At 33.8% G+C, this 14,483-nt stretch overlaps 1 protein-coding gene across 2 annotated transcripts; it reads left to right on the top strand.

Moving 5' to 3' along the window:
• Positions 1-494: 494 nt before the first annotated feature.
• On the top strand, positions 495-7,914 carry LOC116765354 (transcription factor SOX-14-like). Of its 2 annotated transcripts, none has more exons than XM_032654814.2 (3): positions 495-975; positions 6,148-6,448; positions 6,565-7,914. In XM_032654814.2, exons 1-3 carry the CDS (start codon positions 773-775, stop codon positions 6,727-6,729), a joined length of 669 nt encoding a protein of 222 aa, XP_032510705.1. In that variant the 5' UTR covers positions 495-772; the 3' UTR covers positions 6,730-7,914. The 2 variants fall into 2 exon arrangements, with proteins under 2 accessions (XP_032510705.1, XP_032510704.1); XM_032654813.2 differs by having other exon boundaries at positions 6,547-7,914.
• Positions 7,915-14,483: the final 6,569 nt, after the last annotated feature.

Genomic DNA, 14,483 nt, shown 5'->3' with positions numbered 1-14,483 from the left:
GAGAGAGATCGAAGGAGAAGTGATTATTATTTTTAAGATTTAAATAACATCAAATCATATGTACATATGACAGTCGTTAATATATTATTTTCTATATGTATATTTCGAAAAATAAAAGTTAAATTAATAGAATATATTTTTTATTCCATCGATACCATACAGTAAGGTTTAACAAAGCTATCTGGTATGTAGGTCGTGTATGTCATCACGAGAGGATCCAATCGTCGGCTCATCCATCTCGGATCCAATTCATCCAATTACCGCCTCGGGAAGGCCGGGGCTGCGGTCCGCGGGCTGCGGGGCTGCGGTTTAAAAAACGAATTTAATCTGGCTAATAAACATGCTAACAAGAACATACGATCACCTGTTGCGGCCCGCGAGACCGAAGGAGACTCCTCCAATGAGCCCCCGGCGGCCGCCCACGAGCCGCTGCGATTGGCCGACTGCAGGGACGAGGGGAATCCGCGGGGGACACGGGCCAGGGCTCCGCGCTCGACCTCACACTGTCAAGAAAAGCGCCGCATTGAGCTTTCGGGAGCTTTTCACGGCCGCGACGAATTCTCCTTTACGATACCGGTTCAGTAGCTCGTGGTGAAACAACGGCTGTTATAATATTACTTTTATAAAAGATTATTTTGCCAAAATTTACAATATATTATTTAGACACAATAAATAAATTTTGTTATAAATAATGTACACACCGAATACACGTGACAACAAAAAATAAAAATCACTTTAATTACGAATTCAATCTGTTTAAAATTTAAACAAGATGTCTCTGTCGAAGCAACCTTCGGATCATATAAAGAGGCCCATGAACGCATTCATGGTGTGGTCCAGGGGTCAAAGAAGGAAGATGGCGCAGGACAACCCGAAGATGCACAACTCAGAGATATCCAAGAGACTTGGAGCCGAGTGGAAGTTGCTCACTGAGATGGAGAAGAGACCGTTCATCGATGAGGCGAAAAGACTCAGGTTAGTATATACATCATGGAGTTTTAAATTAAGAACACGTCAAAGGAGGTCATATATAAATTATAAAAAAAGATGTATAAAAAAATAAAGTTATGTTTGTTAGTATGGTTAAAAAAAAATACGTCAAAAGTCAAATTAAAGAAAAAGATGTTTGTCGATAACTCGTCACATATATAAGCTTAATTAAAAAAAAATAACGTCAATGTCAAAAAAAATCAGCATCAATTATAATTTAAAGATAACTATTTATGATAAATGTACTCTTAACATTACCAGATATTTTATCTAAAGATATTATTAGAGCAGATTGTTTAAGACTGGGAAATATTTAAATACCTACATACGTCGCTGTGGAAATTATTTTCTAAACTTTACTTTTCTTACAAATATTCTTATATTCTTATGCGGAATATGAATATTTGTTTGTTGGTGTGTAATTTTATATATGTATATATAGAAGATAAAAAATATTAACTCAATATTTATTATGAAACCTTTTTCTTGTCTAACGCAACGTACACATAGGTTTTTAATATGGTGAATAATGTTAATATAGCTTGAAGCCAGCGCTTAGAGCGCTTCAAAAAGCAATAAAAAATATAGAATATACTTCGATTATTACAATTAAATGTTTAAAATTCCATAAATATATGGAAAAGAAAATATTCTTCTATATAAATTGCATTTATTATAAATAAATTTAGTTTTGTATTTATGTGTGTCTGTCCGAACTTCGCTAATATTCGGACTTTAAAATTAAATAAAATTAAAAAGATTTTTTGATAAACTAGTTTCTGATAAGTATAACTATTTCACGAATAATGTCATTTTATTTAATTAAGAGCTTGGACCAAAACTAATTTTAAAAAATCTAAACTACTACATAAGACGTACCTACATATATAACATAGGATAAAAACAAATAGTCAAGAAATTAGATTTAACTGTAACATGAATTACAAACGCCTCTAATATTGAACTAGCAACATTTACAACACACAAATAATAAGGGGATCAAATACAAAGACGTTCGCGTGGGTCCGGAGCTGGAGATGTTATCTACCTTAAATAGTCTTCAAAACAAAGCACCTGCTCTTATTATCTGTGAACAAAAAACTGTTTGAGAAGTTCACGATTAAATACAGACAAACCCGAGGGCGGATGTTTGTGTGCCTTATCACGTGCCATAACAAATACTGATTATATTCATATATATTATAATACGTTTTATATTGATATAAATTTAATCGGACCATATAATTCAAGAGGATTATTTATTTCTCACATTACCATACGATTTAACTTAAATACTGTCTAGGACTATTTTTCAATGAATTTATTTTTCAATACCTCATTATAATTATAACAATACGATAATTCTAACAATAATTTTATACATATATATATTCTTTATATACTTCTTACCTTTACTAAGAGACTCCGTTTTTTCAAAAAAATATATCAGTACTCAATGCATCTATCAGTACGTACGTTCGTTCGTATGCCTTATTCGTTTAGGACATCCTTAAATTTAACTATGAATAGAAAAACAAATAGCACTTTCTACGTACTATTATTTTTTCATTCTCTAATATAAACTTAGGAATAACCCTCTTACTACACGTTTATATTATATAACAGTTTTCAGTACAGTTAATCACACGATAGTCATCAACCTTACCGGTTCTAGTATTAATATATTTCACACGAAAATCTTTGCACTGTAGTCGTACACGTGACAATCAGAAGCAGTCCTAAACTAAACCAAACATCATACGAACCGATGTCTTTATATAAATATTTTGTCCTAAAATGAAAAATCCCATCAGCAGCATTGTTTTGATCAAATTTAATGTAGAAGAAGAGAATACCTTTAATAATAACGTCAAAATATATTATATTCATAAAATAAGTAGAGAAATAATCAAATATTCAAATGATTAAGTGGGATTCCATTATATCAACAAGGACATTAAGAATGATTTACACCACCATTGCATGTAATTTAAGATCAAATCATTTTTCATATAGACAACGATAACTCAACGTGACATCTGAAACGCTCGCTCTTATAAAATTCTTAGTACAGTAGTGAAATAAAACAATGCCACAAACCCCATACAAATCAATTGTATCCAAAAATCCCCGACAATTATCTGGCTTGATTGTAATATCTCGCAATGGGGCGAGGCGTTATCAGTCCGCGCCAGGGCTATAAAAACAAGCTTATGTCACCAGTCTAGCTTTGTTAAGATAGGGGCGAGTGTACTCGTACTGTGTGCGCCACTTAGAATACTAATATATATCGTGCTCTTATTGGATCTCATTGTTCAACTCTCACTGGCATCCGACAAATATATAATACAAAGTTTTCTTGAACGCTAATGACAGTTTTTCCGTATGGTTACTTGGAGCTATTTATGTAACTATAGTTATAAGAAAATAATGATATTATGCTGACTACAGTGCCCCTACTATTAGTTGGACTTATCAAAGTAAACTCAGACATTTTCTGAGTATTCCACTCATAATTCCATCGTCTTAGATTAAATTAGTAACTCAGAAACGATCGGTGTTGATTTTAACAAATTAAACTAACACTATGGATACAGTCCACTCTAGGAATTAGAATTTTGTGAACTCTCATCATTTAAATTATAAATATGTATAAAAACCTTTCATGTACCAATATCTCACATGTCTCCCTCTCTCTCTCTCTCCCTCTCTTTCTCTTTTTCTCTCTCTCCTCTTTTTTTCTAGTATAATATATAAATATTTTAAATTACAATAAACTGTTCCTTAACATTATGAACATTTTATTATACATACGGGTTCAATGAGATGAAAAAACTTCAATTAATAAGAAAATATGAATACTGCTATTGAATATTATGGCCCTCACTTACTACACGGAACATAGAATTAAAAAAAAATAGTCCGTTAATTCCTAATTCAGAAATAAATGATTATGAGATAAGCCCAATTGTTATAAAACTAACAAACTTTATACCAACAGTGCAGAATATTGAAATGCTTATTAAGTCACATTATGCTGGAATTTTTGGGGCAATAACATACATTTTTGGGACATTTTAAAACATTTACACCCATACTATATCCAGAAACAGTTTAATGGTAACAACTAATAGGTCCTAATCGTTCAAATTCATTCATTCCTTCAATAAATTCATGCCAAATATTTGTCATTATACAGAATCGGCGAAACTAATAAAATTTCGTTTTAGTGAATGATCGATTGTAGTACGAGGAAGCAGTAGCCAACAATAACATCTGGCCGACATAACAGAGGATGGTCACAGTAATTGTTTATATAGATGGTATGTGGTATGTGGTAGGGGGCCGGCGGGAACTTAATTTCGTGCTGTTTGCACGCTATCGGTCAACACTTCATACAATTGACGAAAAGGCGCGGCCAGTGTTTGCATTCATACTTATTTTTTATCATTCGTTATAATATCAACAAACAATGTCTCCGTCTTATCGTCCTCGCGATGGAACAGATATTTTAATGTCTGTTAATAATATTCTGAATATTATATTATTATTAAAATTTGGAATGCTTTGTAATTTATTGGATTAAATTATGCTATTTTTATACATAAAGAATATAATTTTATAAGATTAAGAATTATCTATAACACAATTATGTATCGTATAGAATTTGTTTGAGAATTTTTTATAATATAAAGCAAGTGAACACGGTGTTATGAAGCAGTAGATTTAGTCCGAGTTGGCATCATCACGCTGCATACGGAGTATTAATAGTTTTTTATTCATAAATTTTATAACATAATATATATATAAACGTAGGTTATTGAAGGAGAAACAGACAACGCTTCGTATGTAGTGCACAATGGAAACTTAGACTTAGTACACTGATGTTTACCCGGACTTGTTTAGTATCTACTGTAGCACAACACGAAGCGGTCAAATCGGCGTCGACCTCCAGAATTGTCCTCTACTAAACCAATATACAATCACTATCAACAAAGGTATAAATGTAAAAAGTATCGATGTTTGTCCAAGTCGATTAAGTCAGTCGATACGCCAAAAAGCCGATCAAATACAGATAGTTTTTTTTCTCTCTAGATGTTATTTCGAAGTTATCTTGTTTATTGTACAAACAGTAATGAAGGAATAGACGGTCGTTGACCTCGATTTTTTGTTATTACCAAACGTTTTTATATCGATATCTTGTGTGACTTTTTTTGGTGCCTTTCAACGATATTGTTCACGTGTACGATACTCAAGATTGAAGTGAGAATGAATTTATTAGTGAATGTATGATTGAATGATTATTTGTTACGGTCCTGACACTTGATGAATTAATTGAATGAAAACAATACAGATGTTTATCATTTCTTGTAAATTATATAATGAGTTTCAAAATTTCAATCAAAATACGTGACTAGGAATAAGGTTTAAGGTAACGAATACATGTATAGACCTCAGCTTACCATTCGATGAAATATGAGACTTAACGGAGTTACAATTGAAATAACAGCCATAATAATGAAAAACTGTCTCAGTCTTTGTGAGTGTATCGAACAGTAATTTTGTAATCTGATTCGCAGCTTTAAGTTTAACAACAAAACGCCACAATGGAACTCCACTGGGCAGAATAACATTATTATTTATGCAATAAAGCGTACAATTGTCGCGAACGCCCGCCGCCCTTAAAACAACAATGTCAATTCAACAATACTCGGATTATTGCATTGTCCCCGGTACAATCGACTGTTATTCCGCGCCCATCACTATGTCAGGGAGCGTGTAATGCCGATTTAAACTCTACTTCATTCGGATAAGGTTTATATCTGTCTGTGTTCGAAGGTAGATAGGATATTCAAGTATAAGAAGCAGTCGACACAGCGTCCGATTATGCGAGCTTTGTGATAGAATCGCGATTGTCAGCTAGTCGATTGTAATTATTCGGACGGAGCGGGGGATGATAGTTCGTATGAGGTTTTTAAACGCTGTTTGCTGAATATCGGCTTTTCATATACAAAGGAATCTAGAGCAAATTTATGTAACATTTGAATATTTAAGTATGCTGTAATAGGAACAACTGTAACCCGTGTGATGTTTGATTTTATCAGACTATTAAAACATTATGTGAAATAAATTATATAATAGGTTTTTTGTATCTAGAGCCCTTCACATGAAAGAACATCCCGATTATAAATATCGGCCGCGGCGGAAACCGAAGGCGTTGATCAAGAAGGAGCCCAAGTTCGGTTTCAACATCAGCGGTCTGATGGCACCAGTTCCCCGTCTGATGACGCCCTCTATGCCGCAACCAGTACCACAGATGCCTGTACCACATCACTTGCTGCAGGACAAACCTGACTTGGGACGGACGCTCTTCCCACCCATACCGTACCCATTTTACCCCTTCGCCAAGATTCCCTCCGACGATGGAAAGTTAGCCGCAGAATTAGCGCATCTACAGGTAATAATCAATTCTCTATTATAAACCAAACATGGGTAACCTTAAGTAGTATTTCGGGGTAGAATCGGGACTATAACAGCGCATTACATTTTTTGCAGACGTATTTTTATTCGCAGGCCCTGTACGGCGGCGCGCTGTACAGCTCGGCGTTATACAACAGCGCCCTGTCTCCTTGCGGCTGCCCTCCTCGCCGGTCTCCGTCCCCCCCGCCGGACGTGAAGCGCCCGGTGGCTTACGTTCTGATGAAGAGTGACGAGGAGCCTCCGCAGCATGTTATATGAAGGCCGGTGCCGCTCCCCGCGAGGCCCTACTCGCACTGGGAGCAGCCTTCCACGTCCAACGACCGTGACAGTACTCCGGACAGCGTGTAATGCCTGACATCCGTGGATACGAAGGCTCGAGTTCTTGTGATGGAATGTGCAATAGTGAAGTAGTGAGGTTCTATATCAGTTTGGACGGTTCAAAAAAGTCTGGAACATTTGATGCGGGAAAGATTATGCGGGAAAAACAATGTTATTTATAATAGTATTCTATATAATACGCGAGAATTATTACGGACTATAAATATTGAAAGAATATTTTCCCGTCTAATTGTTTATGACGTTGGTGTAGTCTAGAATCTAGATAATGAAATGTAAATAAAGGTTATTCGTCGATTCAAAAGCGTATTTCTTATCATTTTTGACGCTAGATTTATGTTTTATATTATTTTTCACATATAGTTGTAAACATTATTCATGATGTGACGAATTTGATTACGTTCGTCTTCCTCCCTCAGTACCCTTTGAGTTCGATCTATGTTAAATGAAGGAATATCAATGTGCAATTTATATAAACTAGTGCAATGTAAATAATTTAATTAAAAAGCTCGAATAGATAACATATCATAGTGATATTACGTAATAGTATAAAATGTAGATTGTACTTAATGTATAGTTTAGGAACTATATTATATATGTTTTTTGTTTGAGAACTGTTCATCGCTTCTACTTTTAATATAGTTTTATAAAAATCAAAACAATCTAAAAGGCGTTGACAAGTAACTAAAGATCAAAGCTCGAGAGCAAAATATATGACAACTATTATACAAATGAATTTATTTACTTTAGTGAGGTCATTAATATTATATTTAAAAAAAAAATCTAAATTTTATTTCTAACTCGTCGTCCTCTGTATAGAATTAGTTATTTTGTTTTACCATGCATGTACATAATAAGGCGGGATTTATATTATTTTGATCACATATAGAGGGATTTATTTTTCATCGTTATATGCGTACCTTGTTGTACATAGCTAGTGTAAGCAATCGTGGGTTTCGTTGGAGAGATTGTCTTTTGTTTTTGCTGTTGTTAGACACGTTGTTGTTTCAGATGTACCTACCAATTATTTGAATGTTCTGTATTAATATCGAATATGTAAATTAAGTTTTTTTTTATTATTATTATTATTATGATTTTGTATCAGGTTTTCGGTTATGATTTAACGAATAAAAATTAAAAGAATATTTTTTTAAGTCTATTATTACACTGAAGTTCATCCTGTAAGGACAGTTGTTATGAAAGATTAAATTTAAGGAATCTTTTTAATACGTATAATTAGTACAATGTATAACAAATCTGACATCACACTCAATATTATTGAAATCTATTAATAAATCTAATAAAATTATATCTATTCTTTAAACGGTACTACAGAATACGCCCATCACTGATATACGTAAACATTTTAAAAGTAACAATATATCTATCTAAGTTGCAGCGTCCCAATTTATTTATTATTTTATAATGAAGTGATAAAAACAATCTGAAAACCAAGTCCATACTAAATAATACGAATCCTTGGACCATTTCTAACATAGCGATAATCTAATGTATACATTTATCAAATGTTATACAATAATTAAAAAAATATATGAATAATTTTCATCTTGTCTGTCTGTGATCACGGCTGAGGCAAAGTAAACGAAACGTCGGGAGTATTAAGTTAAAATAAGAAACGCGTAATGAATCCCAAAATATTAGTTCTATTTAAATGAATACTAGTTGTCTTAGACGTCATTCATGTTACTATTATTATCCAAACTAGCCAAAGAAACCAAATTAAAATAAACAAAATTATAAAGCCTCATTCAAACCCCGCTGTGTTCCATGTGTCGAGGACTCTCGAGGACCCAGCCAGTTGGAAGGAGACGACGCTGGCAGCAGATGTTTTATAGTGTGCAAACTCTAAAACGAACCGAATATGCGACGAGAGTAATTAATACCCTTTATACATCTTGAATACTATTTTATAATTTATATGTAAAAAGAATTCAAAAGTCACGTAAAATAAACGAGAATAACGGGATGACTGTTCTAGAAAATTTAATTTTTAGTCTGCATATTAAAAACAAATTAAATTTTTGGTAGTTTAATGAGTCTTATAGAACAAAATATTCTGTATCCTCGGACTTAGTTGATAACTTTTTATACACTACTGTACATTTGATCTTAAGTGTAATAATAGTACACGTTGTGTACAAAATCTCAATCCTCAAAAGAGTAAAGAAGCTTTAAAGTCATCAAAGTGATTATGATTTATCCCAAACAGAAAAGGTAATCCATAATACGGATTTACCCTTTCAATAAAAAAACAATAATGGGAGATTATGTGCATTTACTCCCGTTTAGAGATGAGACTATGGGGACGAGAGGGTAGGGTGACCACGCTGACAACAACGTACATACATTTAATATATAAAAATATGTATTACAAAAATCTTTCTTTTTACTAAATACAAACTGAGAAGACTATTATATTGAATTTTCTTAAAACAAAACTACACGAATAAGTTGAATTTCAACTACTGAATTATTTGAAAGCTTTGGAAAATGTTGATTATTATAAATTTACTGTATGTATATAAGCTATTTAAAAAGCATTTAAACAATGCGTTCGGGAAATATCCTCATAAATATGAGATCATGGTGTCAATAGCGACCACCCCACAAATAAACACCCTTTAGCGACTAATTAGTGAGGCGGGAATCTGTTTTATTACTCATAGTTGACGGTTACAATACTTTCATTAACATATACATTTATTATAAAATACTTCTGTATCAAAAAAACTTCCATTTATTACAGGCACAACACCAAAAAACATCGTAATATTTTTTAATTCGCACATCAATATCAAGTTAAAAGAAAACATAAATTATAATCCATTAAAAATTAACAAGAACAACTAAAAATAAGACGAAATAAGTTTTAATGTATAATACAAACGGCTCAGCTGTATTACACGGTAAATATATCATTAGAATTAAAATTTCAAAGTTAAATAAAACTGTAAAGAGCTGAATGCGTCTGTGGTACAAATTGAAACGCTCGCGGTCACAGACCGGCGGACGGAACTCGATTGACACACTAACAACATTACCACTGTTTATATTATATACCCGATTATAATAATGACATTATGTTCTCATTATACATCCGCTAATGAAAGTTTTTATTATATATACGTGAACATTGATACGCGATGAGAATACAATGATTCAAATCAGAACATTTATTTTTATATGAAGATATTTTGAAACGTTCATAGTGAAAACTAAACAACACCTGATTGATCTATTACATGATTAGGTTTCTTTAACTTGTAACAATAAGTAAAGTGTTACGTCCAAGTTTCCGGATGCGCCTGGCAGTCAAAAAATATCCTTACATGTGATTTTCAAAAGGAATTCTCAAGTATTGTAAATTTCGGAAAGCTGTATCATTAATTACATTATAATTAATGATTATAAATAGCAAGTATGACATAATTATTGAAACATATCTTCATAGAGTTTAATATTCTTTAATAAAGATGCAAAATACGTCCAATAGTCCGTAAACAATTACATGTAAATGGAGAAGCCATGTCACAATGACAGTCATTTGGTCGGACACGGTCATTTGGAGCTGTCGCCGGCGTGTCGGAACATGTGTACCGAGGAATTGATGGCTGATATTATAGATTGATGACACTGTTAAAGGAATTACTGGCTACATTCACAGTGTAAAATAATACATAACTTATAGTCCTATAAGAGGGACGTTATTTGTAGCTTACGTATATTCTATAGTTAGTTTTTGATATTACATAACTATATATAATGCTTTGTCTATTTCGGCGAATGTAATTCATATTCTCGATACAACGCCTCCGCTCGGGGCCACGCAAACAAATAACGGGACAAAGTGAACTCAGAAATGGTCGGGGTTGAGGGTTGAGGCGCTATTACGTGACGGTGAAGATCTAATTGCTGTCTGAATTGTTGGCATACTACATCTAGTTATTGCACGACACATGACTTTTGAAAACATGCAATTTGAAGGCCCTCAATTTGTAATCCTGACATTTTCGTTAAGTTTATAAATATAGTTCCACTTCTAAGCTGCTTTAAACCAAACTTAGTCTTTCCAAGTTTAATACATTGTAGCTCTGATGTCTCAAAGCAATTTTTAACGAAAAATCATTATAAATAGATATTCCGCATATAGAATTTGAAAAAAAAAGTATATCAAAAAGGGGTAACAAGATAACCATTCGGAATAAAGTTTGCTAGAGACTCGGTAATCAGAGAGGGGCTATCGAATGCCGGTCACGTGCTCGCGTCGCGCGACACAAAGGATACAAATTTGCACGTCGCGGCCCGTTTACGACACATCTCGCATTCACAGCATTCATCTAGATGTATGCGAAAAATTGCCATTATGGCGCCCAGCGGCCATGACACCCGCTACACCCGCTACACCGGCTCCATTGTTGCTTGTTTGTGTTCCAACTTCTCATTTGATCATAATCTGCGAATCAATTTAAATGTCAAAAACTTTATATCGTGTCACAAAGAGGTGACGGCGCATTCGTTCACAGTATGTACAGTTTAAAATTAGAATGAAACTGATGTGTATTATACAATGTTTTAAAGTAATCTAAGACAGTAGGTGAATAAGGAAAACATTCCTTTAAATCCGCTTTCAATTATAGTCTATTCGTGTTTAGCAGTAATTCCTTATTGGTAGTGCACGTGGTGTTAGCCACTGGTCGGTATAACCGCGTCATTGTCTAACATTACAAACGCCATAGTGTCAGCGACAAAACCCCGAGGTACTTCGATAACTTTTATTTGCTCTTACGTCAACAATAATCTTTGGAAAGGAAGCGGTTGACGATCCGATACGATAGTGTCACAAAGAAGCTTATTTCCGCTCCAACTCTGGATATAAAGGACCATATTACATTTTCTACTACAAAAGAAAATATCACGCCGTTTTGAACTCTACTACTTCCTGATAAGATTCCGAATGGAGCTCGCGAATGCAACTGTTTGTCAAGGTGTCTCGCAGTGAAAATAAAAACTGAACAAATATCTCGATAAGGTTTTTGTAAGGGCGCGGGGTCGGTTACGTATCAAATGTATAATACTATTGTAAATAAACATTTTCATATATAAATGTTATGTGGACTCTGACTTCTAAAAGAATCCACATTAAACATACTTACCGCTGACGTCATATACACAGAAAATATACTTTCGCAGAACTATGAGGGTTATGAACTTTAAACAAATATTAAGAATCAGATGACTTCATTGTTCAATCATGTGTTATCAACATAACTAATCATTAAAAATAAAAGAGTCATCGAAAATGGGGCGACACCAAACAATACCAGCCAGTGGCGCACAATGCTTCGTTTGTGACGATTCTTCGCATAATGGCGGGGCGCAAAACGCGCTAATTCAATAAACGCCTCCTTTATCGTGTATTGTGGGCTCGTCTGTCTGTTTTGTAGCTTGTTTGTTGTTATTCGTCATTAGCTTTTGGTTTGCCATTGAATTCAATTACTTGAGGGTTCATAAATAGCTTTGTTACACTCGTAAACATTTTGTTATAATGCTCATCATGTATATTTATTGACACCGAGCTACTGCGCCTTCCTTTACAAAGAATCCAATCGAATCACACTTAAAGCAGGATGGTTTTAAAACAAGTAAAAATAGGGATAAACGTGATCTGATCTTCCGTCCAACGTGTTTGGTTTGCAAAGTCATATAGCAGGCAAACATGGGATAAAAAGCAATTATGTGATATTGACATTAACGATATATAAAAGTAAGTGACATTTATTTGAATGAACACATCGACTATCCGAAACGGATTACAGAAGCGTTCAAACAAACAAAAACATTATCCAAGGCATTCAATCCTTATAATGTTACATTGAAAACAACTTAAAGCCCATTGTATGAAAATATGTAAAAATTGACATTCTCTTTGTAGGCTCATCTCAGACGGTTGGCCACGATACGCGATTACAGACAGCCCTCGCTCAGACACACTCGGAGACTCATGAGCATACGTCCTAATCGGATGAACGAATAAAAGTCCCGACAAACCCGGGATATATCTGTTGTATGTAACTGAAACGTGCATGTCCAACTTATAGAATAATCTCTTAACGTCACATATCATCATTGATTCCATTAATTAAAACTTTAGTTCTTTATAAATTTTCTGTTCTGGCAACACTTTCCAATTAAACCATCTATAGAAAATATATATTAAATGCATGTTAGTGACGATTGATTTGTGATCAGACTTTCTTTTGGGACAGTTATATTGTAATATTTATAATTAAAATATAGGAAACATTTTGCATAATAACATAATTTGCATAATAACCTTAAAAATTAACGAATATGCGGCTTTTTTATCGAATTTTATGTATATTTAACCAAAATATATTAGACCTTTTTATGTATCACCAAAAACGTAATTAGGCACTAAACATTACAGTAGCATATCCAGGGTATTTCTATCCACGTATCAAGCTGAACAAAATGACCGACGCGGTGCGGTGCTCATGAAAAGAAGGGAATACAAAGCGCCGGCTAGAACCGTGTGGCTTTCGAAGATTGGACTATTAATCTTATATGCAGTTGGCACACTTTCGTTGTTTCCGAAACTGAATTCAGGATCAGAACTAACAAGTACCTTCAATTACGTTACAATGAGGAACTAGCGACAAATTAATAGCTTTGAACTAGTGTCCGAAAAACATGTAATGATATGATGAAGGTCTTATTTTTATAATTTTTGTCTCTATTATAAAGAAAAATACACATGTGTAGTTACCGTTCGTAATAACGACGATATTAAGACATATCAAAATATTTTTCTATTTATATATAACCACAGAGAAGAAAATAATGTTTAAAAAATGTTTGTAGTGTAAAACAATTTCAAAAACTGTCTTGGTTTCCATTTCATTACTTCAATAAACAGAACTATGGACGCCAATAAACAATCTCGAAAGCTCGAGCTGCAACATCAATGGTAGTTACTAAAAGAAGAATGCGAGCCATAAATAAAGGCAGTAAATAAGAATAAAATATAGAAAACTGTCATGGCGGGCAGAAAGGCGAGCAAAACTGAATATCCTCAGGTTTCCGGTCGCCCGCGCTCCAAAATGGCAGAACGGATATTCGTGTATCGGCCCGCGGGATAGTGCAGCCAATAAACAAACCTAGACAATTGAAACATCAGAAACATCGTCATTTACAACCTCTATTGTTAAGATAATCATTATTTTAATTTGGTAAATATTATAATAGATACTTAAGTTACTATATTACGAGGTTTATCCAATAATCATATTCATAGAGCAGTAAATATCGGCATAACACTGCAAAGCATTAAGAAGAGATTGTATCATCCTCGAAGTTCACATACTTGGTTTGAAGCGACCATATCGATTTCTCTCGCTTTCTTTTTAGACCACGGCATACAACTTTTATTCCTATTTGTCGTCGATTCAAAGCCGCTCTATCCAAATTTCATTCGGATAAAAATGCCACGTGAGGGGCTTACGTTCCCAAGTTTGATGAGAACGAACGAAATCTTAATTAAAATTCTAGACTTAAAAACTAAACTGTCTCTTGAAAATCCATTAAACATTTTATATTTCAACTAAAAAACAAAACTTATTACTTACGGCCCGTTC

The sequence above is a fragment of the Danaus plexippus genome, chromosome 2 (genome assembly GCF_018135715.1).
Source record: "Danaus plexippus chromosome 2, MEX_DaPlex, whole genome shotgun sequence".
Taxonomy (NCBI): Eukaryota; Metazoa; Arthropoda; class Insecta; order Lepidoptera; family Nymphalidae; genus Danaus; species Danaus plexippus.
Note: the sequence above shows the minus strand (reverse complement) of the source record. Positions and strands in the feature narration are given on the sequence as shown.